We start from the raw sequence: 27,708 nt of genomic DNA, 5'->3' as shown, positions 1-27,708 counted from the left end.
GTTGAGGTGTGTATACTATGATGATTAACTTGGGAGCCTTCATTTTATGAATGTGTCTGCAGTAAAGGACCCTACCATGACACTGTATTATAATAAGGCAAGTACATGCCAACGAAGTATTAAAGACACACAGGCTATTGTAGTCTGCCTTTTTCTAACTTGGTCACTGATTTTGGCAACCCTCGATATACTTTTTGTGTTTGTTTTGGTTTTAGTTGTATTAAGTAGAGTTAAGTCGTGAATGCTCAGTATGACAGATAACAAATTTCAGCCTTGCTCTGTGTCCTCACTGTGATATCCTGCTGGCTTGTGTAGGGAAAACAGTTACTGTACAGACATTAAGCAAGCAAGACATAGCCATGTGCCCTTTAATTGCATCTATACTCTATAAAACAAACCTGGTCGTTTCCTTTAGTAGAAGTATATATGAACTATTTAATATATGAACTACTTTATATATGAACTGGCTATTGCAATTTCCTAGAAATCTTGATGTCAATGTCTTTCATCTTTGTATCAGGGGACTTATGCAATCCAGACTCTTGTGGATCAAATTTGGCTAAATGTGTTGCTTTAAACAGCATTTCTATCTGTCTGTGCCAATATGGATTCTACTACAGCAACAAGGATTGTCACAGAGGTGAGTTGCAGAAGGGCAATCTATAGTTTTAGTTACTTCACAGATAACTGCTCAGGTGAATTTTTCTTCCTATATGCCTGGTTCTCATAACTGAAAACATAACCAGTCTGGGAAAGTGACTGCTGAATACTGCCTTTGCAGAGAGCCACTGCTACAATGACCTAGATTGTTATCTCACAAAACAGTAAGAGCCAAAGAGGTTAATGTGCTAGGAAAAGAAGGTGAGTTCTCTGTCAAGGGTGCTGGAGATTAAAATGAGTGAAAAGCAGGAAAAATGCAAGTGTAAACCTGATATCAATATTAATGGCCAGGATTTAAAAAGGCCTAAACCCATGAAGACCTCTGAACAACAGGCTTGATTTTTCCTATTGCTAAACACTCTGGTTGAAATGCATCTCTGGGATGCTGGTGAAGGCCAAGTGTGTGAGCAAATGGGGCTTCTTATTTAAGTGCCAGCAGGCAGGATTCTTGAATTTACTTGTGAGCCTAAAGAAGCAGGTAGACACTGAATCACTTTCTTAGACATGGTGAACCACGTTAGCTGCTTAGTGGCTGCAGATTTGGAGTCCTCAATATACGTATTTCCTCACTAAATGCTGTAACATCTCAGATGGAGTCTTTTGTTAGCTTCAGGCCATGCTTATAGTTTAATGTTGCTCAGTTTTATAGTCTGGCCAGTTTGGTTGACCCCAGGATCCTGCTTGCTTCCCAGGTAGCCTGAGTATGTCGCCCATTATGACTTAATTGATTGAGCAAACATTTGTTCCCTACTGTTTCCTCCAGTATATGAAAAATAGCACTGATTGATTTCTGCATTGTATTTCCCCATCTCTGAAGGCTGGAGAACTCTAAAGTGAAACCTGACTCACTTGAATGTTTTCTAATTAATTAATATTCTCTGTTCTCATTCCAGCAAAAATATTCCCTGGTGTCATTATATTGAAAGCATTTTACAGTGATAGTGTTCAAGCTGTAGATTCCATGGAGTATGAAGAGGTGTTCCAAAATATAACAGTGTTTGTGAGTGACGATGTTTTTTTTTTCTGTGTATTTAATGCTATCCTGAATGTCATGCAGACAGAGGGGATACACGCCACCTTTAACATGGAGCCTAGAATAGTTTCACTTGAGAAATCTACTTCTTTCAAAGAATGCTTCACACTGGTTTAGACCTATTCATAAAAGACTTGAATTTTGCCCTCAGATGAGTACATGCATAGCTCTTGCTGAAGTGAAGGGATGTACCTGAAATAAGTGATATCTGCATTTTTAGTGCCACTTCTATTCTGGGAAGTTCTCACATGAATTGCTCTGTATCTTTCACCATTGTCTCTCCAGAAACCATGGGGCTGAGCAAAGTTTTCCAACCCATTTAGTTTCTGATCTCCGCTGTTTGGGAGAGTGGTATAAGTAAAAATGAATTTTTTTTTTTTAAAGAAAGCTATTGTTTCCACACAGCACAAACTTTTCAGAATGGCTTTCCAGCTGTATCAAAATACCTAAATAATGAGCCACTTCAATAAGCATACCAGTATTAGTATTTTAATGCTATTAGTGAAATGGATATTACACATTTTGAGCATTCTATGATTATAGATAAAATCTGGTAATGGATTTCCTGGAGAAATAAGATGAACACTTCAATATATACTGCCATGTTGAAACAAGTGGATTTGCTTATGTTGCTTTCTGGAAGTAAGGAAGAAGAAGTGTGCAACTCTACCAGACAGCTGATCAAAAAATATTCACCAAATATTAACAAGAATTCATCAAAAATGTTTACCAAATTCTTCACATTATTATATTGCTTCCTATGAATGTTTTATCAGAAAGCAACAAAAATTGTCCCTCCAGAATGTTAAAAAATATTTTCCCCAATTTCTCTGTACAACATTTTTTCATGACATGGCTACAGAAGTGCATGATATGCAGCACTAGAATAGATATGTAATAGTACGCAAAAGTGCAAATAGCATAGAAAATAATTTTTATTGTGTTGTAAAGAAGGATAGTTTATCTTTCATTTCAGTTGACTTAGACATCTTATCCTTTTCTCATGGTGCCCCCTGCTTGTGTGGCAGTTGGAGGCAGCTGCCTCCACCAATTGTTCCCTGCTTCACATGGGATGAGGGACAACAGTGACTTTTCTACTGACCCCATCCAAGCCCCAGTGCTTTCGTCAGCGCTGTGCTTCTCCCCACAAGATCAACCCCTAATGATCCCACTTCACTGCATCTTAGGGACACATGCCCTCTGTAAGGATGCCTACTTCTCCCTCTTCCCTCTACTCGTATGTAGGTTGGTACTCTGGAGACACCCTTCTAAGGGATGAGTCTGCAAGGGGGTATCTGTAGCTATCCAGCCAGTCAACCCTAATGCACTGCCTGATATTCATTTAACTCATGTTTCTCCATCTCTCCACTGCTCTCTTATATTCCCTGTTTCACAGCACCACCACACTGCTCTTCTTCTGCAATACCTTGCATGGAAGCAAACTGGTCAGCTTGCTTTATTTGTGCCTATAGTAGCATGTTCTGGATTGAAACTTTTCAGCTGAAGCCTCAGTGCTTCCTGTGATTTTGGTCTATGTTTCTGCTTGCCTTTAACACCGATTCATTTATCTTCTACAGTTTAAGAATGCCTTCGACAATTTAACAGGCTTTGCACAGACTGTCATCGTGGAAATTCAGTAAGTTTGCCAGTTTGGTTTTTGCACAGTGTGGGCTTCCCACACACCATTTTAATCTGTTTCCCATGGGGTACTCAGTTCAAGAAAGGATATGGGATGAGTTCAGGTCGGTATGCCTCCTGCTAAATGAGGCCACTCCTTCTGTGTTTTTAAGGTTTCTGGGATGCTGGCCCCATTTTTACCCCATGGATTTCCAGTATGTCTGTGAAGTGGGCTGGCTGAGACAGCTTCACAGTGGATCTCCCACTTTTAGCACCATGTAGGATATAGCACTGTGCTATAACTAGCAGTCCCTGTGATATCTGCCATGCCTCTGAAATTGTAACAGTTAACTCTGAGGCTCCTATGAACAGGTCCAACTTGGAGTACCAGTTTAATTTAAGAAACTCCTCACCGCAGAAGCTCACTGCACCTCATTGTGCATTTGATGGTCTCTCCTGATGGCAGGCTGAGCAAAAACATTATTGAATGGGCTGTGGTGACTGCAGCTGTGGGCATAGGTCCTTTGCTGATCTAGGCAGCCACTGTAAGATGTCCCTCTCTTCCCATCCCCATCTGTTACAGGTTACTGTCCCCAGAGCTCTGCCAGCTTCTCTGTAGTGCTCCCTAACCCACATCAAGCAAAACCTGGCATGCTAGCACACACAGCAGTGTAAACCCTTTCAATGAACCCCATGGATTAAGCAGTTAAGCAGACTGTTGCTCTAGCAGAGTTGTGAGGGCAGTAACTTCCAGCAGAGTGGTTGTAAAAAACACATGGGCACAGTAACATCTTAAGGCACTACAGCAATCTACCACTTCAAGGTATTTGTATGCATATCCCAGCAGCATGAAGTTCAGCAGAAGAACAAGGTAGTCACTGCTGCTCTCCACCTCACCACAGGGAGATTGCCATCTAGCTGAACCCAACCCAGCTAGCATGCAGTTAGCATAGATACTGCTACATTGCAAACAGACCCTTCTGAATTCATTGTGGTCATACCCTGACTTATCCTCACCACGCTTCAGGATGGGTTCTCCATATCACGCCTGGATGACACCACCGGCTGATGCGAGCATGTAAAGGTTAGGGTCTAACAGATTAGGTCCTCCACACTGAACCCGGCTTGAGGTTAGCCCAGTATAAAAGTATCAATTGTGTGTCAACAGCACACAAAGGCGTGGTGTTGTTAGCTTTAAATCCAACAGCCTTTGCTTACATATTTCCATCTTGCTTGACATATTTGCTTCTGGATCTACTGGAAATATGGCCATTAATGGATTCCTAAGCAAGACTTGAACTCATTTTCAGGTGTCTTAGCAACTACCTACATTGTGAGATGAAAGAAGCTAGGGGAGAGAGGGAGGTTTCGCAGAAATCTTCTCTTGTCTTTGCGTCTAGCTTGATATCCATATGGATTATATGAGACTCTAAAATGATGCTCTCTGTACTTTTCAGACTTCTAAAAGAAAGCAGAGCTTCTCTTCCAGTGAGTGTAACAGTGATAAACCTGTTTATGGAGAACTCAACTGCAGACAATGACACAGTTAGTTCTGCAATAAGTAATGCAACAGTAAATTCGAGCTATGTCTCTCAGTATAGAGGTACGTAATTCCTTACTGTGGAAGTAAATAATCGGTAGAAACAGAGGTTCCTATCTTCAAAGCTGGTTAGAACGTTTATGTGTGCAGTAAAGCCCATCAGAGCATAAGCCTTGTTGATTTTAAGGAGCTGAATATTCAGTCTTAGGTAATTTTGAAGACTCAACCATTCAGTGCTGGGCTTTTCTGTCTTACTAAGTCTTTCTACTTTTGATGTAAAGAAGAGAAGGAAAATACTTGCTTCCGAGTAAGCAATGACATGTTGATTTTAACCTGCTGAGTGTTAAGTGGCTGGAAAAAGCAGGACAAAATATGTACAGACATATATTGTGCTTCTGAGAATAAGCCAGTATTTTACTGGCAAAATAGGAAGAAACTCTCTTTAGACTTCTTCATCCATAATTAACCATGGTAATTGAAATGAGGGCTTACTGATTAGCTACTGAGCTAAGTGATTCATTGGTCTAAACCAGTAAACTAAGGTCTTGCCTTAGTAAAAGTGTAGTACTTGGGGAATGATTTTCTAAATAAAATATGTTTTTTTTCTCTTTTTTTTTTTAATATACTCCTATTTTGAAATCAGCTTTCACAAAAGGCATAGCTAATAATTAAAGGAGTCCATTTCATGGCTTATAGCCTGAGTTTGGTCTCTGAGGTGGATACAGTCATGTTCAGCTATGACATTGCCTGTGTGCTGCTCCTAAACATGAGGGGAAAATAGAAAATACCTGAGAGCTCCCAAAGCACCAGTGCAATCACATCCCTCCACTGCATGCCACCCACTGAGGTTTGTAAACCATTCCCACCACTGGGACACGGATCTAAGGAGCAACATGCTGGGCAAAGAGCATACTAATATTGCTCATGAAATGAGCTGCATGCCCACAAATATTTATATGTATGTAGAACTGTGTGGGAGTTGGGCCTCACAATTCTGTTGTAGAAAAACTAAGGGAATAGTGCTGGGGTTTTTCTATAGGTTTTTTAAGGTGAGTCAGAAAGTCAGTGTACAGAATATGAGCTTACGGGTAGAATTTCCCTCTTCATGGACTGGGGGCAGGAAGGTTTGGAGGCATTTGTAGGAGGCTGAGAAACAGAAGGTCAGAAAATGTGATGGAAACAGGACCTTAACTGGTAAAGAGGAAAGGAAAAGAAAGGGCTGGTCCAAATGCCTGCAGTATTGATGCCCCCAAAAAAAGATTTACAAGGTTTTTTTCAGAATTACTAAATAAATGGTTTATGATTTACTGAGCAAGTGCACTGCTTTCTATGAAATGATATTATTAGTACTCAGGTTTGCTGCTTGACTGTTTCTATTTTAAAGTTGCAACCTATTGTGATGCTTTTAATTGTGATCTTCGAACCACATACTGCCAAGAAAATATGTTTCCAAGATGCATATGCAAAAGTAATTACACAAAGACAGAATGGGATGATCGTTCTTGTTCAGGTAAGAACCTTGCTACTTTATCTATCCCTGAAAGGCTGACCTGGTTATTCCCTGTTTCGGTCCCTTTTTGAAAAGGGCACTCTGCAAATGTCCTGACCTCTACAAATCAGGGAATATGTGTCTTACTAAGAAAGCCATAGAATCACATTCTCACATTTCACTTTAAACACAACCATAATTCTATTCCAGTAGAATAAAATACTAAAGCCTGAGAAAATTATCACTGAAACCAGTGAGTGGGCAACTCTTTAAATGCATTGTTAAACTCTTGGTAAGAATTGAAACCTAAATAGATAAAGGATGGAACAAAATGAATCCTATATTCACAGCCTTCTCTGCTAGGACATATTTTGGGAATAAATTCTATATGCTACCTGGAGGCAGCTATGGGGATGCTGACAGATTTGGAAGTCTCATGATGCACTACAATGATCTGTTAAATCTCTGTCCCTTGTTGGTAGTTCTAGGATTGCATTACCTGTGTTTAGACAGGTTTTTGTGGGAGGAATGATTTATGTGAATTTTAGGAACTGTTAGTTGTTGGGGTTTTATTTGCTTGCTGGTTTTGAATCTTTTAATGAGTACTCTGTTCATATTTTTATCTACCCTCCAGAGCGCTGAGATGTACTTTATTTTCTTCTTATGAAAACTAAACTAAAATTTTCACACTACAGAAAAAAAGTCTAAGATATGAGATATTAAGAAAAACAACAAATATTGTGAACACTCATGATAAAATTATGAAAACTGGCTACAATAAAGGCCAGTGAGATGTATCCAGTGCAGACCTTTGTGGCCCCTAACCTGTCTAAATCTGACCCAGTTTTAGATCAGTTGCAATACAAATCATCTGCTGTGAGATCAAACTGCAGGTCATTGCTTGCCTGTGTAAGATGCAGCCTAGCCAGATTTCCATTCTGATGAGCTGAATGGTTTTAAACAAAGACTGTTAACTTCTAATTTTGTGCTTTTGTATTTCAGTTTCTGTTCTACATAGGTATAGCCCTAAAAAAGACATTCTGGTGCTTTGAAGCACAACAAAGTTGTGTGTGTTTACAGTGCAATAAAAAAAAAAAGGGCAAGGGATTTTCTCCAATGTTGATTTTTTTGGGGGCTATCTTCAATTCACTCTGTATTTTTTCCCTCTGAAAATACAGATTGCAGTGAAGACTGTACTGAAGAAGAAAACAAATTCTGTGCAAAAGAACAAGGGGTTCCAGCATGCAAATGCTTGCCTAACTTTGAAAAGAAGGATGAAAAATGTGTATCGTGAGTACTCAGCTTTTTCTTGCATTTCTGTGTTCTAGGCAAAGATGGGGGAGAATACCATCTAACACAGGGTCACCCTCAATCTAGAAGAACAGGCTGCAGCTATGGGAATCAGGGAGGTGCCTAAGGTGGTTAGCAGGTGGACTAATTCCCATGGTGTCACAAGTCATGGCATTTCAATTGCTTGGCATTAGCTGTTGGTGTGCACTCATAATACCTCAGAGGCAAGTCAAGGAGATCCAAGGTCATCTGTGAGTCAGTGAAGAGGATAAACTACTTCACGCTTATTTTGTGCGTTGCCCACATAAACATAAACTATTCCTTCAGAGTAATTGAGCCTTGGGAACTGGTATACTGAAGCATTCAGTAAGCAACAGGCATTAGAGCAAGACTTGCCTCAAATTCCTAGAAAGTTTCCACTGATATCAGTGGGGACTCTATTTCCTGATAACTTTCCGACCTATGTTATTTCACCTTGGTTTTTCTCTCTGCAAGTATTTCTGTCAGGTCAGGATCAGAACAGAGCAGCGCTGTTTGCTGGTGAAGCTGAGTAAGACTGGGTGTGCTCTGCTCCTGTGGATAAGCAGAGGGACCTTACTTCCCATATCCATTAATTCAGCTCTTTCTGTAGTTATTGCTGCTACACACTGAACACTTCTTATGATAAAGTTGATATATTTTAAATATAAGAAACTAGTATGGGAGGAAGATCAAGAGCAGCCAGTCCTTATAGACTTTACCCTGAGGCTTTTGATAAAGACAGTGGGTAGAAATTCCAAGTGGCTCAGAGGTGTAGGGCTTTGTTCTTTGGAGAAATTAGGCCCTTTTAACATTTTTCAGGCTGAGAACCTGAACCTTTGAGTGCCCGGCTCACCAGCCATTCTGAAAATCTCAGATTGTTTTACTTTAACAATGAAACTAAAGAATCCAATATTAAGATAGCATTAAAGAGGAAACCTGTAATGAACACACCTTGTGGAGAAATTGCTGATAAAAGGTGGAAATATAGTATTGTTTTGTGATCATCTGCTTAATGACATTATCTTTCTTTTCTTTCTTTCCTTCCCCTTTTTTCTCTCATGTAGTTGTCCAGTGGGCTACTCTGGGGAGAACTGCAACAACAGTAAGTACAAGAATTTCTGATTTTTGATTACAGCATGGAAAAATACCTGGTAATGTTTAATCTGCCTGAGATAACAAAAATAACAAGTAGTAGCCTTTAGGAGTGCCACCATCCTGTATTGGTAGCAGGAAAATGTTAGGGAAAAAGAAGAGTGAAATTCCACTGTTGCCTGGAAGGAAAAACTCCTCTTGAAACTCACGTTCAGACAGACAGTAGCATTTCCTCTGGTGACCTCTTCATTAAGCCCTGTAGCTTTCAGTCAAACACAGTTTATTTTACAAAAAAACATTTAGTCCGCATCTAAAGGCATGCAATGCTGAACTCAGCACCACTAGTGGATTAGTTTCTCCTGTAATTAATCACTCTCTCTATTAAAACATCAGTGGATTACTCTGATTTGAAATGTTTCTGCTTTAATATTCAACCACTGGTTCTTGTTTGTGCTTTACCTTGCAAGCACTGCGTATTATCTAGTATTCTATACCGGTGAAGAGATGATGGCCCCGAGTTATGGGTGTTATCCCATAATTGTAATCATCTGGACAAGCTAATCAGACAGGCCTTCCAAAGCTTTTTCCTTTTTATGAGTAAGTTTTGCAGCTGTTTGCTGCACCTTCTCCACTTTCCACCATTTTATAGATTAGGCGAAGACATTCTTTATGCCTTCTAGTGTTTGCATGCGCCCAAACTCAGAACATCTAATACAGTCAAAGGCAGGTTGAAAAAGAAAGAGTTATGGTTCTTCACTTCTCACACCTCCTTTGGCTTTATTTGATCAAAAGGTATATCCTCATGTGGCCCTTTGGAGTCTTGCACTGCTGCATTCTTAAACTTATACATGTTTAATATACCTGTGTCTGCAGCTTTGAAATCTTCAAGGGTTTTCTTCTGGTTTTGCTAAAAGTTTTGGAGATTGGCAAATGGTAGTTGTAGTGCAGAACAGTGAATCTTGCCAGGTGTAAATGTTTGGCAGGAAGGATATTTTTCATGACACGGAACATATTTTTCTAGAGAAAGTTTGGGGAATTTTAAGGCCTTTTTCATAAAGAAAATGAAAATGCTAAATCAGCACAAAATCAACACATTGTGAGTTTAAACACGAATTTGGGACCTGCTAATAATAAACTCCACTAATAGCCTTATCTTCTCCATATGGCACTTGGTGGGTACTGATGTAAAAAGTTTGCTGAGCAATAACCAAGGATACTTTACATGTGTTTGGCATAATGTTCTTTCAAGAAATCATATTCCCTGTTGTCTCGATGTATGGTCCTATGCTTAAATGTTCTGGATTGTTCTACTGGTAATGGCACAGTTGGTGGTCTCATGTTGTGTATCTCCAGTACGAGCATTCAGTGTATTAAATAGCAAATTCATAAATCCAGACTGGGGTCTTCAAGCAGGTACCACCAGTAAGGTTGGGTAGCTCAAGAGACTGTCTTACTCTTCACATCCTTATCTTGACATTAGGCCCTGCAGGACACAATTCTCTTCCTTTTTCCTTACAATGGCTACGCAGAGCTAAGACTAGGTTTTAGTAGCTATTCCACTCACAGTTGAAGGAAGATATACAAAATCCACATCTTCCTCCCTTAGTCATGCTGGTTCTGCAGCAAGATCAGTGAAAATTAATTTTCCTTGTCAAACTTTTATTCAGATATGGGATATTTATGTAGTGTTCATAGTGCCATATAATAGACACCTCAAATCAGTGTGCCCTATGTGCCTAGGGCATGGTAAGAGCTTATTTGACACCTAACTGCATATTTTAGCAGCAATACTAGCCTAAGCAACCCCTACACCTTCCCAGTTGTTCCTGTCCCTCAGCTATAACTATGTGTGAAGCCATTCAGTGCATGGGATTAGGAACTGGAGCTGGGATCAAAATAGCCATCCAGAAGAGACGGTCTTTAATGCAGATCAGTTCCTTAATTTACATCTTTCCGTACCCACAGACAGTTGTACCAAGACAGCACCAGGAACCTGGGAATAAATAACATCATCTTTCATCCTTCTTTCATCCTTCTTTCATCCTTCTTTCATCCTTCTTTCATCCTTCTTTCATCCTTCTTTCATTCTTCTTTCATCCTTCTTTCCTTCTAAGAGGACAGGGACAGGACTTGGTTTTCAAGATTTGCCATGAATTTTCAATTGATGTTTCTTGTTTGTTTTTGTTTTATTTTTTTCCAGATAGTGAACTCATCCTTATAATAGTGGGTACAGTGTTTGGAGCCATTATCCTGAGTTTAGTGATAGCAGTGTCTATTGTTTCAGTAAGGTAAGAGTATCTCTTACAGTTGAATAGAAGCTGCACTGCTGCATGCTCGTAGAGAACTAAGCAGAAATTTAGAGAGGGGCAGGGCTGTGAATGTGGTTGCATGCCTAGTTGGGCAGACAAATTCATTTAGGTCAAGTAGCCATTAGAATTTTGTTTTGCCTGTGTGCTCTTCCCAGAAGTATTATTCTCTTGTTGTGAATTCAACTGTGAAAGCTTCAGCCAAGTCTTCAAAATACATGCCTGACCCATTAATCCTAATCTTGTCCTAGCCAGTACTGATATGGCATCTGGATGAGACTGAAGAAGGATGCTGATATTGGAAGACTGTGTGGCCCAAATTCAGACCCTCTGCAGCTTTCCCTGCTAGCACTTCAGCTCAAGGGCTGGCATTCCCCTTTCAGCTCAATACAGGTGGCATTTCCAGCCAAGCATCTCTTTAAAGCTTGCTATTCCTAGTGTACTGGCAAATACCCCATTGCAGTACCACCTCCTCACTTCTCTCCACACAATAAATATAGAGACACTCAAGCAGCTCCTCTGTCTTTGCACTCAGCACTGCCCAGGTAAAGATGCCTACAAGACTGCCCATAGCAGGCATAGCTTGCCAGCAGGTGCACAAGCTGGTGCCAAGTGTGTGAGCGATATATGGACTTGTGATCACAGACAATTTAAATGCATCATTTGAGACTCCATCTTTGGCTGCAGGCATGAGGGCAACTTTTCTTAACTGGGCCTAATGAATGTCTCAGTTCTTCCCCTGAAGTGTCAGTTAGTTAGAGAAACTCCTTCACTCTAGGAACTAGTTGAAAGAGGCCAAAGTCCCCCTCTGTCTTTCCTAGCAGCTTAGCCCCATCTGTGATAAGAGATGCCAAACTTTGTACTCTATCATTGATAACAAGGGTTTTGCAATAGGTATGCTAGAAAAATCCATTGCATGTTTCAGAACAGGACTAAACATTCAAATAAGGTGGGAGTGGACAACTCAGTAAGTTGGACTTACTCAATAAGTAAGGCACACTAAAAGGTCTCTTACAACCTCCTTTCTTCTTTCATTTACTCTGAAGAGCCAAACACAAACAAGATCCAGAGAAGAGGAGCCTGATAAAGTCAGGATATTCCAACCCAAATACCTCTGATGATAGACCGACCACGATGTTCCCCAGAGTCCAGACCACTTCTGGCCATGCGAACCCAGGATATCAGCCAAACAACCCATATGAGATGCGTTCCGCAAATAGAGATCGTTTTCCAGAGAGAGATTATGATGATTTGGTAAGTGTTTCACACAGACCTATGGGAATCGTGTTCCTGAACTGTAGTGTTGTGGGCTACAGACATTGTTGGAACCTAAACTCCACTCTGTCCATCATCCCTTGATCTAGAAGGCCAAAGTGGTATAAAGACGACCAAACAACTGTAGCTGCAGCTCAAAAAATTTCCCTTAATACAGAGATCAGCTCTCATGAAGAACTTTCTAGAGCCCCAGTAGTCATCCTTGAGTCACAGGAGGGATATGTGAAAAGCAAGGCTCAAAGCTACAATTTGGCTGCCCGGTGGTCTGCTGTGTTGTAGGACATTGGTCTGCATTGACCGAACACATCCTTCCGCACAGGCACGCATGCAAGCATCACGGGCTGTTACAACCTGCACTGCTTTTAAGCCAGATGTAGTGTCAATAGGTGCTGCAGTGGCACTTCCCAGTTGCAGCCTCGTGCAAGACTCATAGTCAGTTTCAGCTGGCACAGCTGCCCAGAGGGTCGGTGTCCTCCCACCCGCTCTGCCACTGCCTAGTTCACAGCAAGATCCTCTGTGGTTGCTGCAGCATTGCAAAGGGGTAAAATGTAAAAAATGCCACAAAAAAAGCTAGAACAGCTTTAGCATCAATGTAGCCCAGAGGAGCCTGTTCAGCAGAGGCGTGTCATTAACTGGAAGGTGTGTTCTGAAAAAACTGCCCGTTTTATCCTTGAACTCTGTCTGCAAGGGAGCTGTGGAGGGAGCAGAGTCTTGAGGAGTGCTACACTGTGATATGATTGATTTGCTGGGTTTTGCATGCATCGAGTAAATAGGAAGCACATTGTCTATTCAAAACTCGTTTAAATGACATTTTAGCTCCACCTCTGCCATGGAAAAAACTACCCCTGTTTAGTGAAGAACATCTGTTTAATTGTAATACACTTACGTGTTTTGCAGAATTGAGGCCTAAACTGTGACAGAAGCAACACAGAAACCTGATGTTTAAAAACAAACAAAAAAAGCTTTTAAAAAGCTGCCAGTTAAGAGAAGCAAAACATCCATTTAGTTAGTTGATTGATCAGATTCACATGGATTTTGGCATTTCTAAGTTTCCAAATATGTCAACTTTTCACTGATGGAAATCTGCCTGTTTGGTTTCCCTTGAGGGCTGGTGTGTCATAGAGAGAGGGCTGTCATGTGCAGTGTGCTACGTGCTGAACTAGACTGAGAAAGGAGCTTTCTGACCCAGAGCTACTCTTTATTTCTTTTCTTTTCTTGTTCAAATTCTCTGTAGTACGAAATATCACGGGAGCCTGAGGGCTTTAGGATGCAGAGAAGATACTAAGCGACCAGAGCAGTAGAAGGATGGACGACCACTGCGACAATGGGTCAGACCAAAGAGTTTCGCAGCTTCTCACCAATGCAGTTACTTCAGCAGAAGAGACAACAAAGTCCATAACCCCAGATTCTCTGAGGATTTTCTAAAGCAAGACCCCTGCTTGAAAGAAATTATGGACAACTCTCTGAAATACGGGGAAAAATGAAGCAGAGGGTAGGGGAGAAGAGGAGGACTTTTAAAAGAACTAACAGGCTCCAATAAATATTAGACTTCTTTCAGGAGGCCAGTACATTGGTAAGAGAGTGAGTGTAGACAAGACACCAGGATTTTAACCCTGCTGTTTTTCAGTTCTTCTGGAAGATGGTCCAGGCAATACGTGTGATGCTGAACAACATCAGCACCCAGAGCTTTGCCTGTATTTGTGCTCACTCCATTTCAGCTACAGGCAGCCTGCATGGCTTTGGGCTGATCAAAGTGAGACCAAAACTGTTCTTCATGAGAACCTAACCTGTTTCTCTTTACTATATCAGACACAGTCTTTTTCTCCTCCTCAACCCCCCAATATTTCCTATCTGAAAGCATTCAGTTCAGATCTCTGCTGACATGCGTTGTGTGAGACAATGGTACTTGTCTGACCTTTTATGCAGCCTTCCTTCCCAATAAAATGACAAGAAACAATATCTCCAAACAAACACTGTTGTTCTCCATCTTGCACAACTATGTTGAATTTACATTCTCAGCTCCTGTGGAAAGTGCTAGCATTTTTTTTCTCTTACATTCTTTATATTTTTATTGAATCATCTTAAGTCTTTTTATTTTTCCTTTCTTACATACACTCAATAAATCCATCTGTAAAATAATCCACATTTTACCATATTTTACTGAGTGTGCATTATCTATTGACTAGCATTAACATTTCCTTTTATATATATAGTTTATATATGCATAAATATGTACATATATTTATAGATTAAGTTCATTTAAAGCATCATTTAATTCCATGTTATATTTTGTGTTTCGGTTTTTATATATGCAGATTAACTTTTCTTATTAAACATTATTGTTTCTCAGTACCAAGGCTTTCTTATGTTGCTGCCCTGTGGTGTAAGTGGCTTTTTTACAACTCCAGAGACTATTTTATGTTGAAACTTGTGTGGAGTTTAGACGCAAGTGTGCACAGATTGGTTGCATCGGCACCCAGCTTTCACTCGGAGGTTCCGATTAGAAATATTATTGAATCCTAATGAAGCTAAAATATTTATTGTTGTAGGGCTGGCAACAATTTTTTGTGATTGCTTTTGATGGGAATTGCATAGTTAGTGCAGCTGGCTCTCCTTTGAAAGTGCCGGACAAGCTTCTCCCTGTGATGGCAGCTTTGTGCGTATCAGTCTGATAATATGACACAGCTAAAAATAGATGTGTCTTCCAACTTGAAGGACAAGTTTGGGGGCCCGTGGTAGAGACCACTGTATGTGGCTGTGAGAGGTCAGCAGGAGGTGCATGCAGATGGGTTGTTCTAGTGCTGTCAGTGATCAAAACCAGCTCCCACTCGCCAGTTATGTGGTTGGAAACTGGGAACTAAATGGTCCTGATCTTTCTCATGTGGCTTCTCTAACAAAAGAAGACAGACCTTGCTTTCTCAGGACTGCCTGCAATGAGCAGTTCAGAGAAGTAACCTGGTGAGAAAAGGTGCAAGTTTCTCTCTGTTGTTTTCCTGGGTTTTCACTGCTAACTGGCAGAATTTCTTCCTTCCGGTTGACTCCTGTCACCCTTGCTGCTATCACCTGGCTGCACAGCGCCTGCTGTTGGCAGGTGTCAATAGGAGACCAGGTTCTGGTGGCCTTAGCCACCCTCCACTGGCTGTGTGCATCTCAACATGCACAAGGAGACCTTTACTCCATGCGAGCAGGGCTAGCTGGATTTAGCTATTCATGACACCTTATTCAAAGGATGTTAGAGGTCTGGTCTTATTTTCTTGATGTTTCCTCTGAGAGTACTCACCCGTGAGGAGTGAAGCAAGGCATGGTAGCTACCCTTAGCACAAGAGGCAGAGAGGCCCTGTCCTTTCTCCAGCTCAAAAAGCCCTATGAGGGGGACCAGCTCCCGTCCACAACAGTTTCATTAACAGTTTCATTAATGTATAGCCCCCATGCCTGCTGCCCCCTTCTTTTTATTTGAGCCCTGGGTGTCCCCACCATCCCCTGGGTGAAGGAGATGCTCCCTGCTTCTAATCCCTCTGCTATGCCTTTTCCTTTTCCCCTTTTTCCTGATTTTTCAGCAGCAGGAAAAGGTTCTGGTTCCAGTAGAACACTCTGGGGAGTTTGCACAGGGTGAGGCACTGAAAAACGGGTGGGATACAGGCAGAAGAAATGGCAAAAAGCCATGAAGCTCAGTGTAGACTTCTACGTCGTTCAGCTGGCTGCTTTTGCTTGGATACCCCGTCTTCCTCTTCTTTGTATGGCAGAATGAAATGTGGGGTTACGTGGAGTCTAATAAAAACATGTCTCTATGCCAAGAGTAACAGCCCATGCATTGTGGTCTTTCATTGAGGTAAATTGGCTGGTTCCATCAGCATAGTGCAGAGGATCCTTAAAATACATGTAACAGGAGCCTGCTACAGAGGCACAGGAAAAGGCTTTTAAGTGTTATCTCTTACTCTTTCTCAGAGCAATAAGGGTTGGAAATAGTGCTGAAAGCTCAATGATAAATGAAACTTTAATGCAGTAAAACTTTATTGAGGGTGTGATATCTAGACTTCTGCTGTCACTGGTAATAAAGGCAGCAAAAGTAGTCAGGTGTGTGCGTCATTTAACTGCAGAGGAATTTTCATTGCTCTAGTTCAAAGCTAATTTCTGCAACTGCAACCAATTCTCATTTAGCCTGTGCTGGGGAGGGGCTGTCAGGTAGTACTGTAAGCCTACTATTGTTTAGCATTTCAAAGTATGCTACAGCTATTTTATCTGGACTGGAATTATGTACCGAAAGGGCAAGCTCTCAGATGTTTCAGTTCTCTTTGGCTGTTAGCAACATGTGATTCTGTTGGGAAAAGTGATCATGGAAAATAGCTCTTTGTGGTGTTTTATGACTGCTGCTGCTTGGCTCACGCTTTGTTTCAGCTGCCCATCCTTCAGAATCCAACTGGGCATGGGAAACGGAGCTCAGTGTGACCCTCACCCGTCAGTGTGAGAGAGGACATGCCTGCAGGTGGGGTGAGAGGCTTCAGGGAACTGCCACAACTCGTTTCACATCCTGGGATCTCCCATCCATCTTCTCCCCTGAGATACAGGGTGTCCTGCTGGTACTTGACCCACAGAGGAGGTGGGAAGATGGTGCCACTCAAGTGTGCCACCTGCTTTTATCCTAGACCAAAAATTACACTGGAGAGCATAATTTTTTGGCACATCTGCACAGGGTGTACTAAACAGCACTAAAAGGAGTTGGGACAGAGGTTTGCATGGTTATAACACATACTTGTATGGAGGTATTGGGATCACTTAAGTCACATTCTTAATTTATTTGGATTCACCTGAGCATATTCAAGGATGGGGGGTGGGAGGGGAGGGGTACGGTGCTGTGAATGGCTGTGGGGTAAGAGCCTGGGACTGGGAAGATGCCTTAGAGGAGCTGTCCCACATCAACGTGATGGGACAGTGGGATAAGGACAGGCTTAATCGGGCCTGACAGATCTTGTGCTGTTTGCACTGCTTATGTCTGGAACCAACCTCAACAATAAAGCCCTGCATCCACACACTCCCCAGCACCCAAACCGGCATGTGAAAGGCAGCACCTTTCAGGCCTTGAAACAGAAAGTGTTTTGCATTTTTCTGGTTACCTGCTGGTGAAAATCACTCCCTGTTCCCTTTAGGAGACTGTTTTTACATGGATCCTGCAAGTGATCACAGAATCACAGAATCGATGTGCCAGGCTGGAGACATAAACAAGTCAGAGCAAGCGATGAAGGTAAGACAGCATTGCAGACCCAAGGGCTTGACTTTTCACTTCTTGTGTACTTCCTTTGATTTTGATGGCTTATTGTTTTCAGGGTGAATGATAGCATTCCTTCCAACAGGAGGAACAGGGTAAGGGAAAAGGAGCCTCCCCTCTAGTGAGAAGTGCTCCTCTCCTCGCTAGGAGAGGCTTCCCCAACAGAAACCTTCGCTATGGAGAGCTTTTAGGGAAACTCAGGCGAGGGCTGGAGGGATTCAGGCAGATGCCCCAGTGAGCATCGTGGTCCCTGGCTGGTTTTGGGGAGACCACCTTGGCTTCGTCCCAGGCTCAGGAAGGTGACTGGAACCCAGCACAACCAGGGACAGACAACCAGGGACAGGCAACACAACCTCCCTGAAATTTAAGGTTCGTTAGCCCATGGCCACAAACTACAGAAAGGCAAGCGAGGCAAGCCGAGCACTGCCTTACTCATTTGCCACTCCTGTGAGAGGAGGACTGTCATTTGTCAAGTTTAGCAGCTCTCAAGTCATCAATTGCTATTTTTTCCTATTTCCTACCCCTCCCCCTTATTTTTAGCCCAGTAATGCTCCCTGTTTCAAAGCCTTGTGTCTGGTGCTGCGGATGGAGCAGCTTTGCTTATTAAGGGTTCCCAGGAGGATTAAATTGACTTCCCCCAGGTTTTGGGAGTGTGAGCTGAAGATACTGATTTTTGCAGCAACCAGTCAAAAAAAAATCCACAAACCCAACCCTAAAAGGCTAAAGTGGTCTAAAAACAAGGAAGCCCATAAAACATGTCAGGTCACAATTAAGCAGGAAATAAATAGGGCTAAAAACAACAAATACATAAGTTGCCTTGCAAAGGATGCTCTAACTGCTGCTAAAAGGCTCTTTAAATATATCAAAGCCACAAAGACAGCTAGGAAATTGGTGGGAATGCTGATGACAAGGGTATAAAAGGGGCAGACAGGCACAATGAAGATGTAGCAGAGGCGCTCAGTGATTTCTTTGCGGCTGTTTTTACAGCTGAAGCTGTTGGGGAGCTTCCCATATCTGTCACACTCTGCAGTGGGTCAGCCGGAAGAGCCAGAGCAATCAGAAGTAAAAAGGTAACATGGAGTAAAGAGGTAGCAGGAGTATGGAAAGTAAGGGAAGTAACCAGGTAACAGGAGGTATAAGGTCAAATAGATAAAGTGGTTCTTAATAAGTGACCAGGACCAGGCAGTGCTGATCCAGGGGACCCAAAGGAGCAACACGGTGTGCTGCAGCCCAGCAGTACATGGGGCTGTGGTTCCCAGCTGCGTTCCCAGGCACAGCCAGCCCATACACTCACTGGGACATGCTGAGCCATCACTGATGGGTCTCTGAAACCATTGACTCCAGGTGGCAGCCAAACACCCACCAGAATTTGGGGGTACGCAAAGCTAAAGGAGGTCAGCATAAAGCAGACAGAAAAAAAAACTTTACAGGCACAGGTGGTGAACTTGCTGCCACAGGGGGTTGTGGACACTGTATCTGCAGGTTCAAAAAGAGATTAGGCAAATTCAAGGATTCAAATGCCTGCAGAGATGTACCCTCTAACAACAGGATGAGAAAGTGGAGGTGCTGGAGGAAGGGGCTGTAAAAGGCGCCAGGCCCCTAGGATAGCCCCTCCTGTAGCAGCCCCTGGAGCAGAGCCTGGGGTTGGACGGACAACCTGGGCCAGGGGGACATTTCTCACCTTCTGAACTCATTGACCTGCTTTATTCAATGGCAGCACGGGCTGAAAGGTGATGCCTAGTGTGTGCATACATAGCGTGTCTTGTATGCCCTAATTGTGCCCAGGCTGTTCATAAACCATGGAGGTGTTTGGTGGAGCATAAGGTGCTGTATACTGGGCTCTTTACTGGTTGTGTAAAAACAGCCTCATAAAAGAAACAAGAGAAAATTTTTGAAGCAGGTGATAACTCAAAAAAAGCAAAATGCTTCCTGCTTTCAAGCCCAAAAGGTGCTGCCTTGCACACGCAAGCTCCAAAGAGCAACCTCTAGAGAGCAAAGTTTATCCCTCTCCATGAAAAGCAAACCAAGACCGGCAGCTCCAACCCTCCCTCTCCTGGTGGAATCAAAATAGCTTGCGAAGGAGCTGTGTCTCTCCTGCTCCTCTCTGTCCTTAAACCCTAGGCAGTGTCCCCAAACCCCGGGCAGTGTCCCCCACGGCACCCGCCAAGGTGGGTGACATCAAGGGCAGTGGAGAGAAAATATCTGCCCAGCTGCTGGCCCAAACACAGTGGAGATTTCCCCAGGGGAGCTGGGGGACTTGCAGGGCCAGGTAAGGAGGCAAAGGGAAAATAGAGCACTGAGAGGAGTAAGAAATTTTGCCCAAGACTCCAGAGAGGGCTGTGACAGTCTGACATTGCCTTTGGTGGGCATCTATGGCAACGGAGAATCTTCTTCACTTTTTGCCTGGTCTAAAACATTAATACCTCTGGTAGCACCTTGAGAGAGATTTGTCCCAGCAGGTTTCCCAGTTTGATCATTGCTTTGGCAGTCGGTTTTCTAAAGTGACATTAACAGCTTCCCAAAGTAATGTCCATCATGTCTAGGTGAGGCAGGGAGGGCGAGGAAACCTCTCAGTTCTTCTGACATGGCTCCCCTAGACCCTCGCCGGTATCATTGCTTCCTGCCCTGTGCCCGCTGACATCAGCCTGGTTAAATATTAAGGAATTTCTGCCTCTCCTTTAGTCGTGGATATCCATGTGCAGCTGGTGAAAGAAAGTCTGCCGCATAAATGAGACTTTGGAAAAAAAAAGCTTTCTCTGAAGTCTTTTGTATGTAGAGATCCTTTTATGGGGTAAATCAGCCAAAAATTTTAAAAAATATTTCATATCTGGGACAGTCAACAAATTCAAGAAGTTATTATAGTGCTAAGGTACCTAATTCCCTCTCAACTAGAGGAATGTTTAAATTGGTGGGAATCAGGGGTCAAATCCAGGCAGGTATTTCAGTGCCTAACTTGTATGGACATTAATGGGAAGACGGGTCCCAGAGGAGGAATTGTGGACCTGAGCCTATATATCATTCCTATAAATGAAACAGGGCTTGTGTTGCACATGTGTAACAGTACACTATTATTCTTTTCAAAGCAAGGTCTTTCCTTGTAGACTTTTCATCATTTCTCCACTGTTTTGTCCTTCTAAGGTTGGTTTGAACAGAGTCTGCAGCAAGCTCATGCTGGGGAGAAAATGTTTGCCAGAAAAACAAGCAAAAAACCAGCGTCCAATGACTTACTTCAGATAGTGATTAAATAGCTAAACATCAACTGAGATTTGAAAAAGCTGCGTGGGGCAGCGGGAGGCCCAAACCACGCAGATCCAGGGTGAGTTTCTTGGAAAGCTGTTTGTACCTCCGGAGCACTCTGCTCGCCCGAGCGCTTGGGACCTGGGCTTTTCCTCCCCTCAGTGGGGATTTTGACAGAGATTTCAGTGGAGCTGAGCCTAGCTGGCTCTGCCTTCTGACATATTAAATCATACTTAATGATCCTTGCCCCACACGCATACAAAGGGTATCTCTTTGGTCTTTCCATTCTGTTCGGGTTTTACGAGAAACTCTCTGCCTGATGCATGCAGTAAATGCTCCTGGCTTTTGTGGCTCTCCCATAGTCTCAATCAAAATGAGTCCAGTTTATTTGGGGCAAGATGTGCAGGAAGAGAGAACATTTCTTAATACACCATGCCAGGCAGTAGGGATGGACCCTTGAGGCTATCAAACCCTCCTCGCTGTGACTTGGCAGAGTCCCTGGCCACAAGATGGAGCTGGCTCTCTGCAGTTGCAGGACAACCACACGAAAGGCAAAACCTTTTAATGAGCACATTTTAATTGGAGCTGACCATTAACAGAAACCACAGGTAGATTTCCAGTGAATTTTTAACCCTCTCCTATGTCACAGCCTTGTGTATCCTCACGCCCATCCCCTTGATAGCACGCTCCTTAACTCGGGATAGGGGCACATTTTTCGGGGTGGCTCATGGCTGGAGACATCCATCACTCATTTCAGTTCAGCACATCAGTGAGCCCCTCCTGAAAACAGCTGCTCAGGCAGCCAAGTGCCCCCCAGCCTGCTCCGGGAGCTGTAAGAACACCAAAACTTGCCAGGTTTGGTCTGGTTCCATGGCCACTGTTTGAAGGACTCATGTTTATGTACCTTAGGGGCACAAAGAAGATCTCCCCGGTGTACCTCCCCCGCTTTCCAGCCCAGCTGCTCCAGGCACGGACTTGCACAGAGGTTTATTCTGAACCCTGCTTTTTTTCACACAGGAGAGGGACAAAGCTTGGCAAGACAACTTCAGGTGCCATTCTCTGCTTCCCATCATTATTGCAATGCTGCTTCTCAGCAGGTCGGGAGTGGTAGCATTGCTCTTGAGTAGCTGACAACAGAGGCTGGTCCTCACATGGTAAAAATAGATATTTTTTATCTATTTTTGTAGTAGGCAGCAGCAACATGAACTGCATCTTTAGCTCGAGGAGAGCACATTCTGTTTAAGAAAGGATGAAATTCATGATTGTCATTTTTTGGCATGCGATTGTTGCCTATTACTGACAAGGACTTTGTGTCAATTGGAATTTTTTTGTAGCTTCCACAGAAAAAGCAGGAGACAAACCTTTCCCATGGTTGTGAAAACCCCAGCAGCCAGACCTGTGGGCTGGCCTGTGGGGGAGGCAGCGTGGGGACGGCAGAGCCGCACAGTACCCACGGCGTGTGCCTCTGTGCTCCCACCTCCCACTGCGGCACAGCCAGCAGGACCAGCAAACAGCACAGTGAGGAACTGGACAGGAAGAGAAAGTGTTTTCCTAATACAAGAACTGTGTGTAACACGGTGGAGATCCCCAAGGTTCAAACGAGTTTGCCTTTTATTTCATATCCCTGATCCTACCCCCCAGCTTGACCCCAGCTCCCCCCATAACTCCTTTTTATGAAAACCATAAATCAGCTCAGCTTGATCATCATCTAGGTTCCCGTTTTGCCCATCTTTCATTGTATGAAGAGCTGCTTGGACTAAAGGACTGAGGGATATTCAGGACCTGCTGTGTGCTGGCGGTGACCGAGGCCAGGTTGCATCTGGATTCCCCTTCCAGCCACCACCGGCTTCATTGGGACTTCTGGAAATGGGTAACCTCAGCTGTCTTAGCTGGTCTTTCTGGCACACGAGAAAGCTGTGCTTGAGATCCTGTGGCTTCTGAACTCACTGCAGATATGGTGGATGAATGAGTTATATCCAATAATGAGGCTATAATGAGGTTATAATGATTTATATCCAGTCAGATGTCTCTTCCAGCTGGAGCTGCTAGTACGTAGCAACCCTAAACTTATGCCACAGAGTCTAGAAACAGGAGAAAGTCAGAGGTGTCCTGGGATTTTACTGCTGGATCAAGGCAATAGTTTGTGAAACATTAAGGCAAAGGTGCAGTGTCACCCTGCAACAGGCTGTGGCCATGGGCTGGGGCCCTGGGACCAGCATTTTCCTTGGACTGATGCAGAAAGAGGAGTCATAGTTGAAAATCTAGAACCTCTTCGGTGCCATGGCAGACATCTAGATGTGACTCAGATGCTTTTATCCACCCTTACTGCCACGAGGAAGATATGACAATGAAAACCTATCTTTAAACCACGTAAAGTATCTCTGATAAAGCATTTTATTTGTTTTGACTGATAATAAAAGAGCCAAAGAACTAACTTACAATTGCATTGCTTGCAAATGCATGCCTAGGTCAGATACACTGGGTTTTTGTCCTGCTTTGACCATAGCTTTAAAATGCAAGTGATAAGAAAGCAAGCATAAAGATCAGGTCTTTCCAGCCCAGGCGTTTTCCTCTCTCTGTTCCAGCAGAACTGTGCAATGATACACAAAACCCAAGTTCAAGGGCTTATGTGGTACCTAAATACTTGAAGGAACCTGAGGGTTCTCAGTCCCATGGACTAAGTGATCCTCAAGAACGGTATTTTGTAGACAGGAGACATGATGGTCAAGAGAGAAAATACATAGGCAGCAGTGGCAGCTGTTCCTGGAGATCAAGAGCGGCTTTCTTGCAGGTCATCCTTTCGCAATCCCCAGGTGATAGAGTTCTTCTTTGAGTTCCCATCCCAAAATCGTGGTGCTGCATCAAACTCATCTTCTACTGGTTTGTATGAACCATTTGTCCTCAACAGTCCTGTTAACACATGGGCACTAAAAGCTTTCTTTCTCAGTCCCTTATTCAGGGACTGAATCCCAGTAGGAAGATGAAGGGCTCATCTGGTTTCATACACAGAGGCAATCATCTTTTTGAGCATCTGCTGTCACCCTGTCCCTGACTCCAGAAAAGCAGCCAGCACACATTGGCCCAGCACCCTCATCATGGGTAAGCAGGAAGGATTAACACAAACACCCTCTCCGGGGACCTCATTTCAGGCCACACATTGCTTCTGCTGATGCTTCATTTCTTGGTCTGCAGCTGACCTGAGGGACACGAGGCTGCCTGCTTGCTCCAGAGCTGAGCTGCCCACCCTGCGGTGGGTGCATTCCCCATGTTAAACCATGTTCAACCACCACAAAGTCCCCCTCTTGAGGGTACAGCTGCTCACTTGGTCTTTACTGCAACTACATCCTCTTCTTTGCTGCCCGTGGGGGCAAGAGCACAGCACTGGCTTCAGAGAAGGGTATTAATGTTGTTCTCATCGGGGAAGCAGCAGCGCTTCCTCTCCTGCAGCTCTGTGGGGTCTTTCCCTGTAGAGCCCTGGGCCCACAGCATGGTCTGGAGGTGAGTGCTGATCTACTGGGATGAGACATATGGCCTGTGAATCTGCGGGACCTTCGCAGGGGTTTGGCTTGAAAAATATGATGATAAGGGTACGTGACTGATAGCAGATGTTGAGCACTGACAACACCCCACGGCTCAAAAAATGCATAGCAGCAGCTCCTGACCTTCCCCGTTCTCTCAGGGGTTTCTCGTGGGGTCTGGGGGGTGAGGCCAGCCTGGGTACGGCGGGCACCGGGTGCTCATGGCGATGCCCACGGAAAGCGAGGGCAGGCACCCGACCTTGGCTGAGCCCAGCTAAATATAACCGGTGACTGGTGAGCTCCTACGCCTCACCTGGCTCCGGTCCCAAGGCAACACATTCCTTCTGAAAGTCGTCCCTCTCTTCCTCAAATCCTCTTCTGCGCTGCTTGAGATGCCACAGTCAGGTCGCACAAGGTGGATTACTTCCCTCCAAGTAGTTTCCTCCTCCCACGACCCTGCTTTTCCTTTCTCCCTCTTGCTCATTCACCGCTTGCCCCTGTGCATCTGCTCCTCCCCACCAGCGCTCCCTGGGTGGCATGGCAGGATATAGGGACAAGGGACAAGGGATGAGGGTCTCCCTGCTCCTACGACCAAGGAGATTAAAGCTCTCACATACAATCTATGTATGTTTGTACACATGGTTGTGTCTCGGGGTACTTGGGCATGGCCAGAAGAACTGAGGAGGGGCTTCTAGGTCTACACGAGGCATCTCTGGGCGCTGAGGCTCGCATTAGGTATTTTATCTTGTGCAAACATAGGATCTGCATTTCATTTTCTTTCTCTTCACAGAAATACGAAAAGTATGTCGCAGAGGAGCAACCCGCTTTGAAGTCCCCTCACGCCATGTCTTGCATTTCCAGATCAGTCACATCGTGGCCGGTATTACTTTTATTATTAATAAAGGGTGACGGGATCCACCTTATCGGGCTCTTGGGATAAGAGGTAGAGCTGATGCTGCCCCTTGCTCACGCAGAGGCAGCAGCTCGAGGGCAGCCCGTAGGTCACAGCCTGGCCCACGCACCACATTCCTACCACAGCAGATGATTTGGTGAGGCATTCAATGATGTTTTTGCGCTGGTGACAAGCAATACCCTTGTGATGCTCGTACAGCCGCACCAGGAGTTACTCAGATTTAGCAGCACCAGGACAGTTAAAAATTAACAACTTTTGTAGGCGGGTATTTCCTAAAACAACAAATAGCCACTTCAAACCCAAACCTGGTGTCTTCCAGGGGTATGGAGAGGCTGAAGAAATCAGTGAGGTTTATGAAAGCAACGAAATCAGTGCAAATAAGGGGAAATTTTGGCAGGTGGCATTACAGTGAATCTCTTCTTGCTGAGAACAGCAATGCAACGTATTGGATTGAGGGCATGTGTTTTAGGAAAAATCTAGTGGTGAGATCTAGTAAACATTATGCTAAACTGGCACGAAGGTCTGCAGGCCGTGGGCAGTTAACAAATTGCCTTTAAAATCAGTGATCAGCCCTACGGTTGATTTATGATTTCTTTTAAAAACAAAAGAGAACAGAAAGCTCCCCAGCAACCCAAACACAATCATAAATCCGCCGTTTCCTTTAGATCTGAAGTGTTGATGTCGCATCGCGCCAGGGTCAGGCGGTGGCTGTGTGGAGAGAGCCAAAAAGCTGGCAGGCAGGGCAGCGCTGCCCGGGTGCCCTTGCCTAGGGAGCTGTTTAACAGATGGGACGCAGTTTGTTTGCACAGAGAAAATCCCTGAAGCAGGAAAATGCCACGTAAGAGCGGCCACTGACCCGTGGGGACACCAGCGGAGGGCGTGCATTGTTCATGTGCCTGTGAGTACGTACGCCTGTGTGTCTGTGTGTGAGCCTGTGCACACTGTGTGCATGGATGCGTCTGGGTGTGCGTGTGTGTATGCATCTGTGTGTGTGTCTGTGCACGTTATGCATGCGTGTGCGCACATCTGCATGCAGCTGTGTGCAGGTCAATGCATATATGTAAGCATATGCACCTTGAATACTGCATTCAATTTTGGTCCCCGAACTACAAGAAAGACATTGAGGTGCTGGAGAGAGTCCAAAGAAGGTCAACGAAGCTGGTGAAGGGTCTGGAGCACAAGTCTGATGAGGAGCAGCTGAGGGAACTGGGGTTGTTTAGTCTGGAGAAAAGGAGGCTCAGGAGAGACCTTATCGCTGTATACAACTGCCTGAAAGGAAGTTGTAGTGAGGCGGGTGGTAGTGTCTTCTCGGAGGTAACGAGAGATAGGACAAGAGGCAATGGCCTCAAGTTGCGTCAGGGGAGGTTTAGATTGGATATTAGGAAAAATTTCTGTACTGAAAGGATTGTCAAGCCTTGGCACAGGCTGCCCAGGGAAGTGGTGGAGTCACCATCCCTGGAGGGATTTAAAAGCCGAGTAGATGTGGTGCTGAGGGACATGGTTTAGTGGTGGGCTTGGCAGTGCTGGGTTAACGGTTGGACTCGATGATCTTAAAGGTCCTTTCCAACCAAAGCGACTCTATGAGTCTATGTGCGTGTATGGAATGTGCACGTGTACACGCGTGTGACATGGGCACGCACATGCGGGCATGCACGTACGCACGTGTGCGTGTGTATGAGCGCGGGTGTATGTACGGATTGTGTGTGTGTGCGTGTCCCTGTGCACACGCATCCACGCGTGTGCGCGGGCCCGGCCGTGCCCGCTCCGCGCCCGCGGGGCCGGGGTTACGCCTCCCTGCGCGGCGGGGCGGGGAGGTGGCAGCGCTCCCTGGGCAGCGGGACAGACCGGCAGACACACACACACCGACACGCGCGCCCGGCCCGGCCCGGCCCGGCCCGGCCCGCCGCGGCTCCCGCCGTCCCCGGGGCAGCCCCGCGGCGCCGCCCCCGCCTCCTCCTCCGCCCCCGCCGCCGCCGCGGCTGCACAAAAGGCGGCGGGGAGGGCCCGGCCGGGAAGGGCTGCCCGGCCGCCCCGGCCGCCCGCACCATGCCCCGGTGCCCAGGGGGGCTGCCGGCCCCCGCCGCCGCCCGCCGGCCCCCCCCGCTCCTCCTCCTCCTCCGCCTCCTCCTCCTGGCCGCCCCGCTGCAGCCCGGCAGAGGTAAGGGCCGCTCCGCTCCGCTCTCCCCGCCGCTCCGGGCCCTGCGAACGCCGCCCCGGGAAGGCGGATTATCCCCCAGCCCGCCTCGGGGCACTTCTGGTCCCATTTATATTTTTTCCTCCCCTTTTCCCCCGCTTTCCGGCTGCCTCAGCCCCGCTCCCACCTCCCCACCGCCGCCCTGCGCCGCTCCCCCTCCAGCCCCCGGTGCCGGCGGGACGCGGCTCGTGCCCCCGCTGCCCCCCTGCCCCGGGAGGGGGAGGGGGGGGGGCGGCAGCCGGTGCCGGGGCTCTCTGCGC

General features: G+C 45.1%; 2 protein-coding genes across 2 annotated transcripts in view; both read left to right on the top strand.

Annotated features, from left to right (window-relative positions):
* Positions 1-498: 498 nt before the first annotated feature.
* Positions 499-13,608, top strand: MUC13 (mucin 13, cell surface associated). The gene is made up of 10 exons (XM_068407209.1): positions 499-640; positions 1,554-1,660; positions 3,271-3,329; positions 4,768-4,913; positions 6,235-6,360; positions 7,518-7,629; positions 8,715-8,752; positions 10,943-11,030; positions 12,095-12,302; positions 13,558-13,608. Exons 1-10 carry the CDS (start codon positions 499-501, stop codon positions 13,606-13,608), a joined length of 1,077 nt encoding a protein of 358 aa, XP_068263310.1.
* Positions 13,609-27,271: 13,663 nt separating this feature from the next.
* ITGB5 (integrin subunit beta 5) overlaps positions 27,272-27,708 on the top strand; it is a 64,230-nt gene continuing 63,793 nt past the window's right edge. The window contains exon 1 of the mRNA XM_068407338.1: positions 27,272-27,412. Coding sequence (XP_068263439.1) covers positions 27,301-27,412 — 112 coding nt within the window. The 5' untranslated portion in view covers positions 27,272-27,300. The remainder of the gene's footprint in view (positions 27,413-27,708) is intronic.

Source organism: Nyctibius grandis, chromosome 9, assembly GCF_013368605.1.
Source record: "Nyctibius grandis isolate bNycGra1 chromosome 9, bNycGra1.pri, whole genome shotgun sequence".
NCBI classification, from domain to species: domain Eukaryota; kingdom Metazoa; phylum Chordata; class Aves; order Nyctibiiformes; family Nyctibiidae; genus Nyctibius; species Nyctibius grandis.
The sequence above is the reverse complement of the archived record's forward strand: the minus strand, read 5'-3'. Positions and strand labels throughout refer to the sequence as shown.

Bases quoted from the DNA above. Each gene is read 5' to 3' on its own strand.
- MUC13 (XM_068407209.1), top strand. From the start codon at position 499: ATGTCTTTCATCTTTGTATCAGGGGACTTATGCAATCCAGACTCTTGT. The intron at 641-1,553 runs GTGAGTTGCAGA...TTCTCATTCCAG, and splicing joins CAACAAGGATTGTCACAGAG to CAAAAATATTCCCTGGTGTC. The intron at 4,914-6,234 runs GTACGTAATTCC...TCTATTTTAAAG, and splicing joins CTATGTCTCTCAGTATAGAG to TTGCAACCTATTGTGATGCT.